The sequence below is a fragment of the Euwallacea similis genome, chromosome 36 (genome assembly GCF_039881205.1).
Source record: "Euwallacea similis isolate ESF13 chromosome 36, ESF131.1, whole genome shotgun sequence".
NCBI classification, from domain to species: domain Eukaryota; kingdom Metazoa; phylum Arthropoda; class Insecta; order Coleoptera; family Curculionidae; genus Euwallacea; species Euwallacea similis.
In genome coordinates, this window is record NC_089644.1 from 1,087,882 (window position 1) to 1,108,577 (window position 20,696).

Genomic DNA, 20,696 nt, shown 5'->3' on the forward strand with positions numbered 1-20,696 from the left:
ATTCAACTCGACCATAATGGTTAAATTTATGTGAAATAGATTGAGGTTAGGTTCAGCTTTTTGCCAGAAAAGTATTTTTGAAAATTTGTTGTGTTAATTTAAATCAATAGGGCAGAAAAGAATGTGTTCCGTGGGAGATGACTTTGAAACTGAAAGTAAAGAATCTCCAAAATTTATGTTAAAACGAGGTCCTGTTCAATTGTAAGTTGATGGGGTAAAATGAAATACAAATTCGCCCTCGTAAGAAATCTTCAGTACAGTATTTTTGGCTCATAAAGTTCCTGAATAACTGTTTTTATTAGTTCAAGTAATAATTTATAAATTGGATAACTTAACTAGACAAGGAGCAAATCCCGGAGGTTATTTCTAATATTCCAGACGTTTTGGCATTCAAAAGTTCATTGGCAATCTACTCCTCATAATTACATTAATTGTAAAATAGTTATCCTGTGAAGTTACTAAATTGCATAGATCTAAGAGAGAATAAGATTTTTCGTCAGCATTTTTTTTTGCTTGAACTGTATTTACTAACTCTGTCCATCCATTCTCTTGCTGCTGAGATACCTGAGCAAGGTAGCAGTATATAAAATTCTCAGAAAATGCAACAATCAGTAATTTCAAACAGGAATAACTGTAACTTTCATAATATTTGTTAGGTATTAGGTATACAAAGCCCCTCAATTTTTTTTTTAACGTTTCATCAATTCACATTTTCTTAAGGGGTGGCCACATTGGATTTTTTATATTTTTAAATAGGAGGTGAAAGTTACTTACCTAATAAGTGAGGAAAGTCATGTTTGAACAATGCAAAACAAAGTTTGAATTTTGACAAATTCTAATATCGCCAAAATCACCATAAAAAAAGTATAAATTCATAGTATTTCCAGAAAATGTAAATATTGTTTTGAAATTTTATCTTCACAGTCTTCTAATCTGTGATTGTGTGATGATTCTAATAATCATCACACAAATTATTAGAATAATCACACAATCAGTCAAGTTGAAATGAATTATTTTCAATCATTATTTCACCAACCATTTGAGACTTTCTACAATTTACAGCGACAAATGTAATAAATGCAAAGACCAGAAACCAGTAATACTTCTTCGCTATGAAGATGCCTACTGCAAGGATTGCTTCCTAATGGGATCAAACCATAAATTTAAAGCTTTGCTTGGAAAATCCAAACTAATTCGCCCAAATGACCGAGTTCTTATTTCATATGAGGTAGGGCAGCCTTCAAGTGCACTTCTCCACCTTTTAAGAAATGGCCTGGATCTGGATTCCCCAAAGAGACTCCGGATTGAACCAGTCATTGTTTTCCTTGAAGGTTTGTTTATGAGGAATCTTTGATAACCTGCACATGCTGTTTGTCTTTGTATTTTAGATCAATATCATTTAACTGTAAAAGAAAGACAAGATATGATAGATAAGGTGGTTAATGACATTTTGACTATGAAATTTAAGCCTCATCTTATTTCATTTGCATGCTCCCTATTAAATGAAGAAATGGTGATTTCTGATAGGAACCTAACAATATCGGAAGATGATTGGGAAACAGTTGACAAAATATTTGCAAAACAAATAACTAATAGTAATAAACATGAAGCCCTTAATATTTTTAGGTGATATATTATTGCTTATTTGGAATTGTAGAATCTGGCAATATAAGAAGATATTTGCAGGCGAGACGTGTTGATAGCCGTTGCAAAGAAATTGCAATGTAAATTTATATTTACTCCAGAATTGTCAGTTGAGATAGCTTCTAGTTTGTTAACAAACATGTCTCTAGGCAGAGGCTCGCAAGTACCAGATGATACTGTATGTTAAGTTAATATTTGAAATATGTTAAATTTGACCTCTAACGCCCTTTTAAGGGATTTTGTGACTCTAGAGATAAAGACGTAAAAATATTGAGGCCACTAAGAACATTTGACATGAAAGAAATAGCCTTCTATAATATTTTACATGGGTTGGCACCAGTTTCTATAAAACAACCTGTAGTGAACCCATATTCTTCAATTCAAACATTGATGAAACAGTTCATTACTGGATTACAGCGGGATTATCCAGCGACCGTCGCCACAGTGGTAAGGACTGGTGATAAACTGGCTCTTGATAAAACTAAAGTGTCTGGAAAATGCAAGCTTTGCCAGGTAAAATGGAAGTTGAGATATTTTCAATGTGTAATTCATTTAAGTGTCTTAAGGGTGTTGTCTTAAGGAAGACAGAAGAACTTACTTCTGAGGAATCTATCAGTTTTTCCAAGATTGTCTCTAATGAATTACCGGACCACAAGATTAGCAGTGAAGAAAGATATGTTAAGGTTAAAGAAAAGTTTGATAATAATTATGGCGATGAAAAGAGTGATGAATATTGCTTTTCTTGTTCAAAATTATATGGTTGTTTATTGTAGACGTGGTTTTGTTGACTTTGCACAACTTTTTGCCCATTTAACCAAACGTGTTTCTCTTGTAAGCAAAACAGATTAGTTCAGTATCGGTAAGTAGAGATATTAATTTTCGGAGTAATTGTTTTTGATTTCGTTCTTTTAAAACAGGTTATACCAGAATTTTTGAGATATTTAACATCTATCTAGGAAAACCTTTTTGTCACCATCTGTGGTACGAACCCTACTACAGATAGATAAACAGGCGTTCTTCTCAAATATAGTGTTTTCCTAATCTATCAACTGTATCAGTTCTTGATATGACGTTGCTGATTCTTGAAGAATATTCCGGTAACTTCCGACAAGTTTTTAAAAATGTCGAAATTTTCTGTGACTAAGAGATAAAACCATCAAAAAATAAAATAACTGCGAATCAGTGAAATATGTATGTTCAAAATTATTTTACATATGGCACCCTTTCAGCATTCGACCATTATAATTTACAAAAAGAGCCCAATCACTAAATATCTCCTCTCTAATTACAAACATATACAGTTTTAAAATTACGCGTTTCAACAAAAATAGATTCTATCACGACAACAATAAAATTTGCAGGAAAGCTTAACAATGATACTAGAAATCGCATAACATGCATTGTTTTTCGGGAAAGTTTTCTCATTTTTTTTGTCAAAAATGAAGATCCGTTGAACTAAATGGTACAATAAAAATGATCTCGAGATAAGTAAATAACTAATTATTAACAATATCACATGTGGATTAAGTTTAAAACACTACACAATCGGAGCAGGATAAAGAATTTTTCGCTCCTACGATACATCAAGGAAATTTGATTTGTCACGACTGCTTGCATATGGAAAGATTCCTAACTGTCATGCAAGTAATTGGACGTTTTTTACGTCCGCTGCGTTTGGTACTGCTAGTACTGCTCTGATTTGAGTGGGCATTGCCATTTGAATGTTCCGACTCGCGTTTTTTCCTCTCGGCGGCCTCTGAAAATAAAAACAGTCTTTAATTATTTCGCTTATTAACACCTTGATACCTCATAATACGACAAATGTTCATTCTGTCTCTAGACCCTGACATTCCTTTTCTGCCTAACAGCCGATTCTCATCAGGCCGCATGGCGATGATTTGAGAGATATAATTCATATGACTAAACACCACATATCAACTAAATGTTTAATACTAAAACCTAGTAAACTTCAGGGTTGTATAATAAGTGCCTGTTAAGTAAATTACCACAAATCTGACTGAAACGCACAAGTAAAATTATATCTGTTCGCATATTTTTCAATTTTACCTTCGCCAATAATAACAGAATGAACGATACTACGATATACGGCATGTAAATAAGTGCGGACGAATTTAGGGAAAGATTATAATTGTTTTTGAAACTATTTCTTCAAATAAAACTAGGAAACTAAAAAACGAAATAAAATATCCGGCACACATCAAATGTTTTTTCTCTGCAAGATATCACTATTAAACTTCGAATCCTAATCTTTCAAATTCTCTTCTATGGTTTAAACGATAACATGCCGAAACTCTAAAGATCATCAGAATTAATCAAAATCAGTCACACCACACATTCACTTACATTTACCAAGCCATGACTTAATAACTGGTAACATTGTATTACCGTTGAGCTCCCGTTCGGTTATGTACTGCGGCTCATCCGTCGATGCCAAGTTTCCATCCTCGTCGTAGGCAGCGCTATTGTCGTCTTCGTAGTAGTGGTCTATCAGGTACGGTAATACTGTCATGTTGTGCCATTCGTCATTTTTCAATGGAGGAATTGCAACTGTGTAATCGCTAGGCGGTGGTTTACGGCTCAGCCACCTAAATGTTTTTTCTTGTTAGAAAATAATTTTTAAAGAGTTTCGGGTGGATTTACGGATGTTGTCTAATTTGCCTCAGACTAAAACGCTCATCTGGATCTTTTCTCAACATTCCTAACAGAAGATCTCGAAGGGGATCTTCTATTTCATTAGGTATTGTAAAATCTCCTTTGCCAATGTTTTCGAATAATCTATAAATGTTGTCACCCTCAAATGGGTATTTGCCAGTCATAATGTTGTATCTGAAAAATAAGAGATTTTATTGACGAATATATTTTTCGGCTTTTGAAATCTCACAAGGTAACTCCCGAACTCCAAATGTCAACTTTAAAACCAGGGAAACTATCAGCTCCATTGGCAATTTCGGGAGGCTGAAAGGCCGGAGAACCTTGACCGATGTAACAGGTGTCGTCTTTAGCGAACAGGTCAAAAGCCTGAAATAAAGAAATTCTCTATACAGAATGTCATAATTGTACAAACCCTAAACATAAATCTTTATTATATCACTAGCATTGTCAACAATGAGCTGACCTGGTAACGGTGTTCTTGTCAATTACACAACAATGGCATCACATGCATTGTAGTTTGTTTTTCAGAAATCGAAGTAATAAATTACATTTTTTTCGTCTAATTGAGGCTCCAAATCAAAATTCAATAAGAGATAAAAAAAAGTTGCGTAACAGGCCGGGAATTTAATTTTAAAAAACCAACCCTCTTCATGAGCGAACAAAAAAGTTTTGGCGTATTTAACATTCAACCTTCTTGCAATTGACCACTACCTCTGATGGTTGTAAAATAATAACCTCCGTCGAATGTGCCCCGAAAAGCAGAAAGATTATACACTAAATTTCGTTGCAGTCCACATAGCCGTTTTCGACCTATCTGCAAAAATTTTAAAAAAAGTGAGACTTTGACAGGCTGTATCTCCAGAAGGAGACAATTTCGTTTATAACTATATATAAAAATAATAAAATATACCATGAATTGATATATTTTTGACCAAGGAATATATGGTTAATCGTTGACCCCCTCATTCTGAGACGCCCTGTATATCACAATACTTTTTGAAACGTAAACTTAACATAACATTGTAGGGAGAATGTTTGATTCTCAAATTAAAGGGAAATTAATTGCCGACAACCACAAAATTTAACGTTATGAATATAAATTGATTAATAGATGATACCTATAATGAATAAAAAAAAAAGGTAATGTGCACTTTAGTAATAATTATTATTGCGATATCGGGCAGTTCCCAGGGCATTCTAAAATTAACCCGAATTTCTGGCACATATATATCGAACATTACTAAATATAAACAAACCACCTTATCGTGGAGACATTAAGTCGTAACGTTTAATATTAATATTATTTATTACAACGAAATGAAAACAGCTGTCATGCCTCGGACATGCACATAATGAGTGCTTTTATTGCGTATTTCCCATCTATTACTATTTCTTTCACCTAATTTTATACGTTTTTGATGCTAGAAGAAGTGAGGAGGTCTCTAACAACCAGCGATTTTATAATGAAATCTTTTTAACTATCCCACCAAACCTCACTAATCGATGTGACTACTAAACTTTAGGGCGAAATCTTTGGAATCAATTTGAACTCAAAAAACTCAGCAGTGACAAGGAATGCGGAATATCAGTATTGAGAGAGCCGTGACAGATAACCAGATTCAGTAGACATGAAAGAGCCATCACCGAATGATGAACTCTGCTTCTAACAATTGCCAATCTGATAGAAAGAAGTGAAAAATCGAACCGTGACCTTTGGTAGATAATAGTAAAGAGTTGCAGGCCGGTGGTGGAAATAATCAAGTACAAATGAACGAGTCGGTTGTTCCCGTAACTGCTTTCGGAGGATTCATTTTGCTGATATTCTGCTCCAAAAGGTAATGTGTTTATCTGTGTTTTTTTCCCCTAATCGAAAAAACACCAGGCGTGTGCAGAAGAAAGGTCCGAATATTTTAATAAATTTTGGCTTGTGAATATCGTGGTCGAATATGTTGTGTTTGTGATATTGTGAATGAACAGTCCCGGTGATTTAGTGATCTTTAAAATTAGGAAAAAATGTAATAAGATAATTTACCTCCGCAACTCCAAAGTCAGAAATTTTCAATTCTTCCTCTAGCGTTAAGAGGAGGTTTCCAGGTTTAATATCTTTGTGAACCACTCTAGCTCCATGCAAATACTCTAAACCATCAAGCAGCTGACTGAAGTAACCATGAGCTTGTATCGCCGGTAATTTTTTTCCGGGAGCTGATTCAAGTATTACTAAAAAAATTCTTTAAAAATATGTTTTCAGTAGATTTAAAATATTTACCTTGCAAAGATCCGACACAAAATTCTAACACTAGATACAGCTTTTGCTTTTCCGGTACTCTCAGCTCATCTATGAGACGAATCACATTCTTATGGCGTAATTTTCTTAGTAGACTAATTTCCCTGCAAAAAGAAATTAAAAGTTATGTTGATTAAGTATGCTAAATCAATCTTTCAAGATAAAAATATTCATTAACTGAAGCGAAAAGAAGCCAACAAACGAATTATCTCTGCGTGAACAATAGTGCAGTTACATAGCCTCGATATGCGAGGTTCCAAACACGACGAATAAAATTGCTTTTATCACATTTGCTATCTCTATAATCCAATATTGTACAATAAAATAAAAATAGAAACCGTGTTTCTAAACTCAATGTTAGTTGGGTCTTAACCTTCCATTTGTTAGCATTCATAAAAATGATTTTAATTTTGTTGTTGTGTGTAGTTCTTCTTATAGTTCAAGTATTTTTATATTATGTGTGTTCCGGCAAAGGGGAAAAGTAAGCACAACCGGGTTACTCTGTGATATAAGATGATTGATACCATTGGTTAAAAAATTATTTTGAAGACTTCAATTATATTAACTTTTAAGTACTGACGCACAGTCTACGAGACCTTCCGCCGCTAACCTTCATTTATACATCACACTGTACTGGGTGCCCGGAAAGGTCATGTCATAAATTTTAGGGGTTTTGGAGAAAGTTAAAATAATACTAGTACATCATATAAAAATGCGGCCTTCGTTACCAAGTTATTCGGTCTCACAGTAAAAGGCTAAAAAGTACTTTTGCTGTAACTTTCAAACAATTTTCATGGTAATAATGAAAGTTGGGCAGTTTAAATACCTTATAGTCATGCTTATTTTCATATGTACACAGATGTCTCGTATGTCTTCCTTATACAGGGAAAATCATTTCCCATTTAAACTTATTAATTTTTTTAGTGAGTTAACGATATCAGTACTTTTTTCTTAGCTTGATTTTTTCATAATTTTCATACAAAAAAGGTATACCTTGCTTTAATCGATATCTTGTACCGTTTTTGAGAAATCGCATTTTATTATCAACACGTACCATACATGCCAACAATTTAAAATAAAATAAAATAGCAATTCATTGTAAAAAAAGGTATGTTTATATATCAAAATAAATGAGTAATTTAACCTGGTCAACTTTCATTGTTACCATGGTAATTGTTTGAAAGTTCCAGAAAAAACACTTTTAATTACGAGTTTTAACTTCTTATTTTAAGAGCGAATAACTTGACAACGAAAGCCGCTAGGGATTTTTTATCTGAAGTACTAGCATTATTTAAGCCTTCTATACAACCCCAAGGATTTATGACATGGCCTATCCAGATACCGTTTACCACACAAATTTTCAAGTATCTAACCTACATATTTTCAGAATAATGGCAATAAAATGAATTTAAATTTTAACTTTCAACACCCTGTATATCTAAAACTATCAGTTTTCGGATAAGGCATATTTTCTCCTATTGTCACCTTTTGACGTAAAGCATCTCCAGCTTTCGCTGTCCCATTGTTAATGAATCACTCTGTATAAGTACCTCTTGTCAGAGATGAGTAATTTTTAATGTGGTTCTTTCAGGTTGCGAGGCAAAATGTCGTCACTAATGTCATGGCTCCTGAGTAACGTAAGTATTTTTTGTAAATTATCTTTAATTGAATTCACAGAATATTAGTTAAGGAGTAGAAGTAATAAGGGAGTAATAAAGAGATGATTAAACTCTCCTGTAAGAAGGTCCTTAAAACGAATTCTAAGTGCCACACAAGAAATAGATTTGTATTCGAATACGTAACACCCTTCAATCTTTAAAAAATACTTAACATTTTCTCTAATATATTTTTATTTATTAAGTTGCTACATGCTACTAATTTTCTTTGATTTTGAATTTCCTTGAAATTGAAAAGATTATTCGGCAAAATTACTATTTTTGGCATTTTTTAAAATATCGAATAAGGATGATTTTAATAGTTTAAAATAAGCAGATAGTTTAGTCACTTTCAATTAATTTATTCAGAAAAACTACAGATCCGGGTAAGGAAAGAAGTTTTGCAGTTTAAACAAAGTGTCTTCAGTCATATCTAACATATTTAGATACATCTAACCATGTCCAAGCAATATTTTCCAATTTAAGCAAGCCAGGCCAAATGGGCTTGTTTTTCAAAACTGAGCTAGATTATTGGCATGTAATTTTTATCGTCTCTACAATCTAAGAAACTTGAACGAATACTTGAATAAATATATGAAATCATATTGTTATTGAATTAAGTGTCAACACTATCATGTTATAGAAGAACAGCAATAGCTTGTGACAACTGTACCACGTTTTCCGTCAATAGCGTCGTTTAAAATTTCAAAACTGGCAAGAGGTGTGTACCTCCCCTCTCTGAAAATTCTTAGAAAAATTTAGGCATTTTTAGGTACTGATTTTTGGTTTAATGGAGCGATATGGATCTTAAATTGATCTAGGATACCTCAATTGAAATTCTAGAAAAAGTATATTTTGGGACCTTTATTTACTGTATCTTCAAAATCACAAAAAATATCTCCTGTTGTAACCCTGCATTTTAGAAAATAAAAGATAAATCCGTTTGTGTAGGGTCATGAAACGCAAGGAGGTGATTATGTTGAGCTTTTTTTAAGGCAATTGTTCCACGTGTTTCCAAGAAACAGCGTTTAAAGGCGACAGCCACCTGCGGTACACCTCTATATTATGTATTGGTCAGGCCCCCGAATTGAGGAGTTATTAATGGGACATATATCCAATATTTAGTATATGGCTGTAAAAATGACATATTTACAAGACAGTATTGTAAGTTCTCAAAACAGATATAAGAAATTGGAATTAGGTAGCAATACACAGTAAAATGTACAAAAATCACTATACCTGTGGTGAGCCACAATTCAGCATATCCCATACAGGTTCTAACATATAAGAATTAATAATTACTAAGCAAATATTGAAAATGTTTGGTCGTATGTGAGGTATAACAAATACACAGCACCAAAAGTTTGATTACTTTCAAATTAATTCCAACATTTCTTGAAACATATAGTTTGTACTGATTAATTAGTTATAGATGAGTTAAGACTATTGTTATGATTTAAGGACTCATTGAATTATGCATAAGAGTGATTGATGTAGCCATACTCTAGTCCAATCTAATAGGGTTAGCCGAGGGGTGAATTGAAGAGGTATTTTGGTGTGCTTAAACTATATCACATTACTTTGAGATGTTTTCAAAACATTTTTAAGTAGTAATGAACATATTTGAATGTATTTCCAAGATGTTTAGAGATATTTCAAGATATTTTGAACAACTACTGAGATATTTCAAAAAATTGACTGAATTATTGAAAGATGAAAAGCATATATTGACTAAAGGCCAAATATAAGTTAACCTTCTGATTTTATCTAGCCTAGATTTACACCCTTGTTCTTTCCTGTAAATGCAGGCCAATTGAAAGGCCAATAATCAATTTTCTTGGTGAAATCAGAAAAATATTGGATTAATATCTGTTCCTAAATTAAACATGGATCTACAGAGCAAATGATAAAACAATATGAAATTTAACATACTTTTGGACATTTTGCTCTCCATTAGGTATCCTTCGCAGCTTCCGTTCCTTGAAAATTTTAACAGCACGCCTGCAAAGGGTCTCTGAATCTAACATTTCCTTAACTTTCCCATAAGATCCTTCTCCCAGCAGGTCCCCCATCACATATTTGCCAATTAATTTTAAGTGTTTCTTCTTCGTTTGATATATGATTTGATCACTATCTACTCGGTGGAAAAAGTTGGCTATATTGAATGTCTCAAAGTCGTCGTCCAATCCGTCCAAATTGTCCACACCTTGACCATCTGTAAGCCAAATTTCCGCATTTTCCACCGCGTTTATGGGCTTTAATTCATCGTCACTTTCCACACTGAAAATTCTATTAGCGATTTCGGGGCTAGCCGGTGCGGCGCTTTCCACACTGCTGTTGGTGTTGCACATGTTTTCACTCATTGTTGAGTCCCTAAGTTCGTTTTACACATATATTTCCGTTTAACCTAATTATGGAGCCAGAAAATTCACATTTTGGGCCACAAATTTATTTTTGTTGTCTTCAGTTTCTACCATCAACACTGAACAGCTGTTTAGTGGCGGCTCAGCTAAAGTAATTGGCAGCACTGGTAAAATTATATAACTTTAAAAGGTTAATTCGCCCTGAATCTTAGATTACAGATTTCTTATAGAACACTATGTAATTTTTTTGTTGCCTCAAGAACAAATTTCGATATAATTACTCTTGAGATGAAATGTTAATATTAATAAATTTTGATAAAATCCATTAATTACAACTGCAGCCAACGCTGCAGCAGTAAAAATAGTTTTTATCACTGGTAAATAGCAGTGCAACTAGACGAATCTGAGCTCAGCTTTACGTCTGTATCGGTTCATTAATTTTCGTGCTCAAAACATAATTCTTTTTCCCTTTTTCTAAATACGCGTAACAAGGACAGAATCCGATCGTTCTGGTTTCAACTGATATAACTGATAGGTTGTCCGTCTGTGCCCGCTCAATGTCACCTTGAAAAATATTTATTTTTTGAATGCAGTAAAAGCCCTCTCAAAAATTAAAGATACTTTATTGAAAATTCAATATTGACCGCTTTTGTGTAGCCGGTAAGTTGAGTTTTTTAGTGGTAAATTGTTGATTGAAGATAAGCCGGTTTGTTATTTAGTTGTAAAATGTTGAACTCAGATTATTCTGTTTATGATTTTCCTATAGCAGTAGAATTTAAGTTTTATAATCTATACCACAATTTTGAGTGAAAACATGAACTTTTAGACTCTGATTTGTTAAACATGTTCTATTTGTTAACAAAAGTATTTGTTTTCCTGTTCCTAGCCATTGTCTGGTATTACAGTGTTCTATTTCTGACCTTTGTGGAGAAACTTGTTTTAAGGAGTATTCAGTGTCTATTAGTTGTTTGTAAATTTTTCGAGCATGTAAGTCCATTGTTGTATTGTTCAGCGGCCATAAATGATTGTTCTTTTATAGGTAACAGGCTCGAGGGGGGAAGAGGCACCTGCTGCAAAGGAACCCCCTCAGACAGAATCAACCACTACTAAGAACAAAGCTACAACATCAAATATCCAGCAGAAGAAAACTGAAAGCAGGAAAAAACCTTGTAGGGTGGGTGAAGAGCCAAAGTTCAGCACAAAGTTGTCAACACCGATTGAGGCTATTATTGAGGAAACTTTAAATGAAGAAGTCAGTGACAGTCCATCCAGTTCATCGACAGAAAAACCTGCCACTTCAAAATCAAAAAGAAAAAAGAAGCCAAAGAGAGGAGACATAGATCAGAAAGCTACTGGAGAAGCATATAATAATAGTGATTTTGTGTTTGTAAAACGTTTTCAAAAAACAACAGACAAAGAGCCTAAACCCTCCAAGCCAACATCTACTGCAAGCAAACCAGTCAAAAAATCCATCAGTCAACAAGGAAAGGTAATATTTGAAGAACAAAAGTCAGAAGAAACATTGAACACTGCTATTACCCAAAGCATTTCAAAGAAACAACATATAGTTCCCACCCCAATTGCTGACCATTGCAAGGTTATTGATAAGTCAAATTTCCCAAAGCTTGAGATTAAAGAGAGCAAAAAAGTGTCCTCTCAAGTGTCATATGCAAGTGTAGTAACCAATAAGAGTCTTGAGAATCCTACAGAAACAGACAGCATTAGATTTAGATTCACAGACAAAGGGTCAAATCTTGAGACTGTCATTAGCAATTCCATTGAGTGCTTGCACCAATGGTCAGACGAATCATCAGAATATTCAGATAAAGAAGTTGATACTACAAATAGTGCCCCTGATGAGCTAGAACTTTCTGAAGAAGAAAGCGTCAAAGTTTGTGTCAGTGATAAGCAAGGAGAACAAATTGAAGCTCTGCCTGTGCTTCCTAAGTTAATTAAAGATTTAGAAACAACAACACGGGATGACAAAAATGTTATATCTCAAAAAGTATTGACTGAAGAAGATATTGAAGATAAAATTCAAGATTTGGATGATCTAATTGTAGAAAAACCCTTTGTGATTGAAGAAATTGTAACTGTAGCTTCAGAGAATGATAGCAACAATATAGTTGAAGAAGTATTGCTTACTAATTCTGAGACTGAGAGAATTCCAGTAAAAGAAAATTTATTTCTTGAGGCTTTAAGTAGAGAGCTGAACAACTCAGCAGAGGAAGAGATTCAAAGCTTAGAAGACAAAATAGTTGAACAACTTTATATAATTGAAGATATTGAAACTACTTATTCCCCTGTACAGCCCACTCAGGAGCAGTTAGACATGTCGTGTAGACCTCAAGTTAGGGTTCTCACACTTAACAACAGAGAACATCAGGAATCTACAATATACCGCATTGAGAAAAAGTTCATTTTACAATTCAGACTTGGGCCTACATTGCTTGGGAGGAAGATAAAACTATATTGCAACTATCCCAGAGAAGTTAACAATGTCTTGACTGAATTTGATAGAAATACTTACCAGTTGTTGAACTGGTGCCAAGATGAAGGATGCAAAAATGCAGATGATACTGCTTCATATGCTGAAATTATCGCAAAGATTGCTGGAAGTTTCCACTATTATTTTATTTATGAAAATGAGTAAGTTTTCAATACACGTAAATTTAATGAGTTTTGTGTTTTTAACTTGTTTTAGGAGTATTGAAGAAAGGCAAGGTTCTGGCTATTTTCTTGTAGATCCTGTAATGAAATATGGAACAGACAATGAGGTGTTGCCTTTAGATTGTGTTCAGTGCCAAACTGTGCTATCAAAACATTTGGGGCCTTTTTCTACATGGGAAAGCAAACTTAAGGTTGGAAAGGAGTCGGGGTATAATGTAATTCATTTCACACCAATTCAAGTAAGTTCAGGTTGATTTAAAATATCATTAGTAATTATTGGTTTTGATTTCCGTTTTCCCTAGTTTCTTATTTAAGGTACATATTACTGCTATGTGTATTCAACATCTAATTTCTTTTTATAGGAATTGGGCAGTTCACGCTCTTGTTATAGCCTTAGTGAGCAACTTAAATTAAATCCGCTCTTCAACGAGGCAAACGGACGTAAGCCAACTTTTGAAGACATCGAAAAATTGACCTTCAAAATGAGGAAAGAATGGAAGGTATCTAAATTCCACGCAATATAAAAAATTCTTATTACGTTAATTTATTAACATGTTCATTTAATTTCATGAATAAAACCAGATGCTTTCCGTATGTGACATCGTTTTAAATCATACTGCCAATGAGAGCGAATGGATAAAAGAGCACCCTGAGGCCACTTACAATTGTGTAAATTGTCCCTATTTGCGTCCTGCATATCTGCTAGATGCAGGTTTTCATCAGTTTTCTCTTGATGTTAAGAAAGGTATTAAACTTTTTCATAATTTTAAAGTACTTATTATCTAGGTTACATACTTTTGTTGTTGCAGGATATTACGAGGATAAAGGTATTCCGCCTGAAGTTTGTAATGAAGAACATTTAAATGCCATTCGATACCATTTTAAACTCAACATTCTGGATTCCTTAAAATTACATGAATTATTCACTGTAGATGTTAAAAAGTATCTGGAAGAATTTTTAACATTAGCAAGGAAAACTCCCCCTACTAGCAATAATGAAAAAACCCCTATACCAGAGCTAGAAATTATTCACGACCCACAATATCGAAGATTAGGAAGTAGCATAGATTTAGCCTTGGCTTTAAAAAAATACAACACATACAGGCTTGATTCATTTGACGAGGAATCGCGAGTAAAAAAATGCTCTGAAGAATTGAAAAGCAAATTGGACTCTCTTAATGAATCTCTAATCAAAGAAGTTACTGATGACTTGAATACTGCTGTAGAGAATGTTATTGCTGGCATAAGATACTTCAGGGTGCAGCCTGATGGTCCTAAATTCAGGGATATAACAATCAGCCATCCCTTAGTCTACCGTTACTTTACCGACTATGGCTCACCGAAAACATTAACAGAATATGAAGATATCATGTACAGTGAGAATGGAAAATTTCTCATGGCTCACAATGGTTGGGTAATGAATTCAGATCCATTGAAGAATTTTGCCGATGTAGCCACTAAAACCTACATAAGAAGGGAGCTAATCGCTTGGGGTGATAGCGTAAAGCTGCGTTTTGGCAATAAACCTGAAGACAGTCCATATTTATGGGATCATATGCGGCGATACGTTGAGCAAACTGTTAAAATATTTGACGGAGTACGCCTGGATAATTGCCACTCTACTCCTATTCCTGTTGCAGAGTACTTACTGGATTGTGCCAGAAAAATTCGACCTGATTTATATGTCGTGGCGGAGTTGTTTACGAACTCAGATTTAACTGATAACTTATTTGTCAATAGGTAAGTAGAAGTCGTTTACACATTTAATTTTTGGCGGCACTCTTTAATAAAAGTATTCTTAAAAATGTATTGCATTGCAATCACTCTGTATATTAAAATTGTGTCATAATAAACAAATTTGTTTAGGCTAGGAATTACATCCCTCATCCGCGAAGCTATGTCGGCTTGGGACTCTCACGAAGAAGGTCGTCTGGTGTACCGTTATGGAGGTGTCCCTGTAGGATCATTCTATCAACCTAATATTAGACCATTAGTCCCCATGGTAGCTCACGCTTTGTTCTTAGATTTAACCCATGATAATCCAAGCCCAGTCGAGAAGAGATCAGGTAAAATTGTTGTGTTAATAAAAAATATGGCTTTGTTACCTACAATTACTATTTTGTTATTAAGTCTTTGATTTGCTGCCAAGCTCCGCCCTTGTCAATATGGCCTGCTGTGCAAGTGGGTCAAACAGAGGCTATGATGAGTTGGTTCCTCACCATATTCACGTAGTAGATGAAACTAGACAATACACTGAATGGTGCGAAAATGAAAGCCTTGTGGTGGGCAATATCAGATACGTGAATAATAAATTTGGAATAATCGCTGCTAAAAGAGCCCTGAATAATTTGCACTTTAAATTGGGAATTGAAGGATATAATCAAGTTTATGTCGACCAAATGGATTCAGACATCGTTGCAGTTACTCGTCACAATCCGGACACTCATAGCAGCTATGTTTTAGTGGCTTTTACTGCGTTTAACCACCCTGATGAGCATGCCGATAAACACCAACGAAGTATCAAACCTTTGAGGGTTGAAGGCGTCTTAGATGAGATTGTCTTGGAGGGTTCATTGCATCATGTTGATACCCTGTAAGTGTGCATATGATGCTAATTTTTATTGTTAAATTAATGGTACATTTTAGGTCCGGCGGTTCCCAATTTACCAAATTTGAAAACTTCATCAAAGATTCTCAGTGGATAAATGGTTTATCGGATTATGAGGTGAAAATTAAGGAGCATATTAAAGTAACTCAATCTGATGTTTTTGAGGAAGTTAACTCTGGTACCCTTAATGTTATCCAGTTAAACTTTAAAAATTTCAAGCCAGGTTCAATTGCAGTAATCAAGTGAGTATAGAATATGAGATAATGATCACAATGAAGAGGTTATATACAAGGTATTTTCTTATATTTAGACTGCTGAAAGTGAGTTTATTATCAGAGGTTCAATCCAGTTATAAAAATTGATTCCATTTCAGTTTTTGCTTAGTTTATCCTATAGCAACTGTACGCACTTTATTTGCTTAGGGTCTCATTGCCTGAAGATATTAAGGAATCTGTATCGAAAATTCGAAACCTAATAACTAGTCTTTCGTTGAAAAAGGACACGGAATTGTCTCGAATTATAGAAAACTTGACGTTATCAGACTTAAATCGAGCGTTATATCGGTGCGATCAAGAAGAAAGGGATGAGGGTAAGTTTTTAGTGCTCAGTCAAAATTAAATCTAAATATTCAGTATTTTAGGCAACGGGTTTGACGTATATAACATTCCTAATTTCGGATCTTTGGTGTACTGTGGTTTCCAAGGTTTCATTTCTCTTTTGGCTAACATAAGACCTAACAATGATTTGGGGCATCCGTTTTGTGCCAATTTAAGAGATGGCAACTGGATGATTGGTAAATATTTTTTGATAAAAATATTTAATCCTGGTAATGCACATCTGTTTTAGAATATATCTGGAAGCGACTGAAAGTCGATGAAGGGACTAAGGAGTTAGGCCAGTGGCTTGAAGAAAACACTAAATATTTACAACAAATTCCTAGATACTTAATTCCCTGCTACTTTGATATTATTATTACCAGAATTTATATTAAATTATTAGACCAAGGTTACAGTTTAATGTCAGAGTAAGTCCATTTTTCTCTCTAGGAACTGTAAACACTGGTATTCTTAAAATGTGTTAGCATGGTAAAGCACGGTTCGACTTTTGTACGGAGTTTGTCATTGGGATCTTTGCAATTTGGTGGTTATGTGAGATCAGGCGATTTGCCCGCGTTATCGCCAAACTTAGCTCCGCCCAAACCACCCACAAAAAGAAACAGCAATGGAGAGGTTATACAGGCTTGTATTAGCTTATCAGCAGGTAAGGCTAATTTAAAAACGTTTACTAAGTTATTTCTATCTTCAGAAATATGTATTTAGGAGATTGCTGAAAATTAACTTCGTATATCCCGTTTCCGTCTGGCATTATCCCTTCTTTGTTACATGAAGCTTATTATTTTAGGACTTCCTCATTTTTCTGTTGGTTATATGAGAAACTGGGGCCGTGACACGTTTATAGCCTTAAGAGGACTCTTAATCTTAACTGGACGATTCGAAGAAACTCGTCAACACATCTTAGCTTATGGAGCTTGTCTGAGGCACGGTTTAATTCCTAATTTGCTCGATGGAGGACGCAATCCCAGGTTGTTTATTGCAATTTTTGAGTCAATTTTGCAACTGTTTTAATTGATTATGTGTATAACAATTTACCTTAAACCAAAAATATTGCATATTATAACTTTGTCATTTTCTTCAGATTTAATTGTCGAGACGCCATTTGGTGGTGGTTATATTGCATCAAGTCCTACTGTGAAGAGGCTCCACAAGGTATAAAAATTCTCTCAGATGTAATATCACGTATTTTCCCCACTGATGACTCTCCGAATCAACCTCCAGGCGCTGTAGATCAACCTCTGCGAGATATCATTCAAGTTAATATTATTTGAACTCAAAATCAATTAGATTTTAATTGACATTTTCTGTATCCACGTAGGAGGCATTGAGGGTCCATTTTCAAGGTTTGAAATTCCGAGAAAGAAACGCTGGCAGACAGATCGATGAACAAATGACTGATGCAGGGTTCAATAATCAAATTGGTATTCATCCAGAAACCGGATTTGTTTTCGGTAATATTCGATGACTGATTTTGAATTTTTGAAAATCTTCGCATTTTCTTGCGTTTCCACAACGGACATTTTATCTATAATATAAATGAAATTATTCTTCAGAAATTATATTATCATTAGTACAATTGGGAAGAATATGAATCTATCAGTGCGTAGGTCACGATATTTAAAAACGCTGTAACGTATATATGATTTAAATATCTACATTAATCAGTTACACAATATATTTTGTTTTTCTTCAAATTTAATAAAATTATACTGTTATCCTTTCATCTAAAGGTGGCAATCAATGGAATTGTGGAACCTGGATGGACAAAATGGGCTCCTCGGACAAAGCCGGAAATAAAGGAAAACCCGCCACACCCCGTGACGGATCAGCCGTGGAATTGGTTGGTTTGTCGAAAGCTGTAATCACTTGGCTTTGGAAACTTAACCAAGAAGGTTAAAAAATTGTGCATTAAACTATTGCTCAACTTTAAAAGTCATGTCAACTAGGTATTTATCCTTATGATGGTGTTGAGAGAACGCACAAAAACGGGACAACCACCAAATGGACTTTTAAGGAATGGGCGGACAAGATTCAGCAGAATTTCGAAAAAAAATTTTTCGTGTCACCAAAGCTCTCTCCTGAGGAGAGCAGGCCTGATTTAATAAACAAGAAAAATATTTATAAAGATTGCTTTGGGGCATCTCAGCATTGGACCGATTATCAACTTAGAAGCAATTTTCCTATTGCAATGGTTGCTGTAAGTAATTCTATTGCCTTCGATAGGGCAAATATATATCCTGGTTTTCAGGCTCCAGAATTATTTGACCCTCAACATGCTTGGGCTGCCTTGGAACAAGCGGAAAAATATTTATTGGGGCCTCTTGGAATGAAAACTTTAGATCCAGAAGATTGGAATTACCGAGGGGATTATGACAATGCCAACGATTCAAATGATTTTCATACAGCGCAAGGGTTCAATTATCATCAAGGACCTGTAAGTTTCTCACGTTTCGCTAATTATTATTTTAAAATGTTGGTGTTTAGGAGTGGGTTTGGCCTATTGGCTACTTCCTAAGGGCAAAGCTCGTTTTTGCAGCTCGAAATGGAATGTTAGAGGAAACTCTAGCGAAGACTAAAGTGATTCTCGCCACGCATTTTACGGAATTGCAAACATCTCCGTGGCGTGGGTTACCCGAACTGACCAACAGCAACGGATCATACTGTAGGGACAGTTCTAGAACTCAGGCTTGGAGTATGTCTTGTGTTCTAGAGGTAGGTTATCGGTCTCTTTCCTGCTAAATATCAATCTCAGTAGTCTTTCTATATTATATGATTTTTTTTAGGTACTCCACGATTTGCAGCAAATCGAGTCAAAGCAGATCTTCGTAAACTGACTTAGCGCTCATTTAGTCGAATTTAAACAACAAAAATTCTATTCTCAAATTTTAGACAGCGGTAGAACGATGGTTTCGCCACTCCTTTCAAAAATCTTTCGTCGTCAAAAAATTTATACCGAATCCAATTTGTCATTAAAAAGTGTCAATACAACAGCAAAAAACTGCAATATTAGTTTTAACACACCTAGGGTTTTTAAAAATGAGTTTTTTAGTTACAGTGCCTCATATCTTGATCACGCAGGCAATGCAATGGGTGGTAGCCAAGTTAGGTTTAACGATTGTGTTCAGACTGATACATGTTTGCTTATACAAGCGGATATTAGTATAAATTCGTCTAATTATGTGCCAGTTTACAAGCAAATTTGGCCGATTACTCGAGGTATTCTAATGGATTTTCCAATGTCTCTATCGATAATTGAATTAAAGCTGCGCTCAATACCGCTGAATACTCATTATTGTAAAAAAATATACGCTTCGCCTTATTGTCGGAACACTTTTACTAATTCTTACTCCACACGTAGTGCTACTGTAGATTTAGATGAAATTGTCCCAGTTTTAGAGGAGGCTTTGCCTCGCAATATAAATAACAGGAGAATTTCCAGGGCTCGATACGCTAGTGAAGGAGACGTTCTTATTTTAGATCCTCTTCTTCTGGAAATTATACCTAGAAAGCGAGTCAAGACACCTTTATCCGAATCTGAGCAAAATAAAATAGCCCGTATTTCTATAACATACATTTTGGCCTTTTTTGCTCTGGTTTTAATTACATATTTTATCATTTATTTGGCCTAGGAAATGTTAAATTACTTGTGATTTTGATTGTTCTAAATGTAGCTTATTTATTTATGTTTGATTTTTGTGAATTATAGCAATCAGCGATTTTAACAGTTAAGGTTTATCAATTGAATCCAAAAGATATAACGTCAACTAAGCATATGTTAAAATAAATTTTATCCATGTTAATTATTACTTAGTTGGAAAGTTTATAATTAGAAAACTAACAATAAAATGTTTTAACCAAATATTTCGGCTAAATGAATTATTAAAGATACCACAAAATTTTGCTTCAAAGTTTGACAAAAACCAACCAATGTGTTTAAAAATGTGAGTATTCATCTAAGCACAAATGGAAGTACGATAAAACGAAGATGAAAGAATGCCGTGTTTGTTAAAGTTCGTGCCTCCACGATAAACGACACAGCGTTCCCTTTTAAGTTGTATTTTAGTTTTATCACTTAAAAATCCATTAATAACGAGCTGATGGTGGTAAGTGCTGCAATATTTGAAGTTTTCGACTTTCTTGTAAATGAATATGAAAAAAGGCGATAAAACTTTCGATTTGCTAGCT

General features: G+C 34.4%; 3 protein-coding genes across 8 annotated transcripts; 2 read left to right on the top strand and 1 right to left on the bottom strand.

Annotated features, from left to right (window-relative positions):
- The first annotated feature begins 20 nt into the window (after positions 1 to 20).
- LOC136418614 (cytoplasmic tRNA 2-thiolation protein 2-A-like) lies at positions 21 to 2,422 on the top strand. The gene is made up of 6 exons (XM_066404718.1): positions 21 to 201; positions 1,063 to 1,331; positions 1,389 to 1,626; positions 1,687 to 1,822; positions 1,879 to 2,157; positions 2,211 to 2,422. Exons 1-6 carry the CDS (start codon positions 122 to 124, stop codon positions 2,415 to 2,417), a joined length of 1,209 nt encoding a protein of 402 aa, XP_066260815.1. The 5' UTR covers positions 21 to 121; the 3' UTR covers positions 2,418 to 2,422.
- Positions 2,423 to 2,823: 401 nt separating this feature from the next.
- Lkb1 (Lkb1 kinase) lies at positions 2,824 to 11,006 on the bottom strand. 3 transcript variants are annotated; one of them, XM_066404835.1, is made up of 7 exons: positions 10,189 to 11,006; positions 6,584 to 6,705; positions 6,350 to 6,534; positions 4,547 to 4,683; positions 4,306 to 4,491; positions 4,041 to 4,250; positions 2,824 to 3,387 (listed from the first exon to the last, which is right to left on the bottom strand). In XM_066404835.1, the coding sequence occupies exons 1-7, from the start codon at positions 10,617 to 10,619 to the stop codon at positions 3,246 to 3,248; spliced, it is 1,413 nt and encodes a 470-aa protein (XP_066260932.1). In that variant the 5' UTR covers positions 10,620 to 11,006; the 3' UTR covers positions 2,824 to 3,245. The 3 variants fall into 3 exon arrangements, with proteins under 3 accessions (XP_066260932.1, XP_066260931.1, XP_066260933.1); XM_066404834.1 differs by having other exon boundaries at positions 2,824 to 3,400; positions 4,051 to 4,250; positions 10,189 to 11,004; XM_066404836.1 differs by having other exon boundaries at positions 3,268 to 3,400; positions 4,009 to 4,250.
- LOC136418674 (glycogen debranching enzyme) lies at positions 5,888 to 20,368 on the top strand. 4 transcript variants are annotated; one of them, XM_066404811.1, is made up of 22 exons: positions 5,888 to 6,152; positions 8,193 to 8,238; positions 11,659 to 13,268; positions 13,324 to 13,528; positions 13,652 to 13,789; positions 13,872 to 14,034; positions 14,099 to 15,029; positions 15,156 to 15,355; positions 15,420 to 15,882; positions 15,936 to 16,139; positions 16,320 to 16,486; positions 16,538 to 16,690; positions 16,744 to 16,921; positions 16,979 to 17,157; positions 17,299 to 17,479; positions 17,593 to 17,767; positions 17,830 to 17,962; positions 18,242 to 18,403; positions 18,458 to 18,708; positions 18,760 to 18,945; positions 18,996 to 19,223; positions 19,295 to 20,368. In XM_066404811.1, the coding sequence occupies exons 1-22, from the start codon at positions 6,085 to 6,087 to the stop codon at positions 19,343 to 19,345; spliced, it is 6,072 nt and encodes a 2,023-aa protein (XP_066260908.1). In that variant the 5' UTR covers positions 5,888 to 6,084; the 3' UTR covers positions 19,346 to 20,368. The 4 variants fall into 4 exon arrangements, with proteins under 4 accessions (XP_066260908.1, XP_066260909.1, XP_066260907.1 ...); XM_066404812.1 differs by lacking the exon at positions 5,888 to 6,152 and adding an exon at positions 6,237 to 6,332; XM_066404810.1 differs by lacking the exon at positions 5,888 to 6,152 and adding an exon at positions 6,985 to 7,082.
- The last annotated feature ends 328 nt before the right edge of the window (positions 20,369 to 20,696 follow it).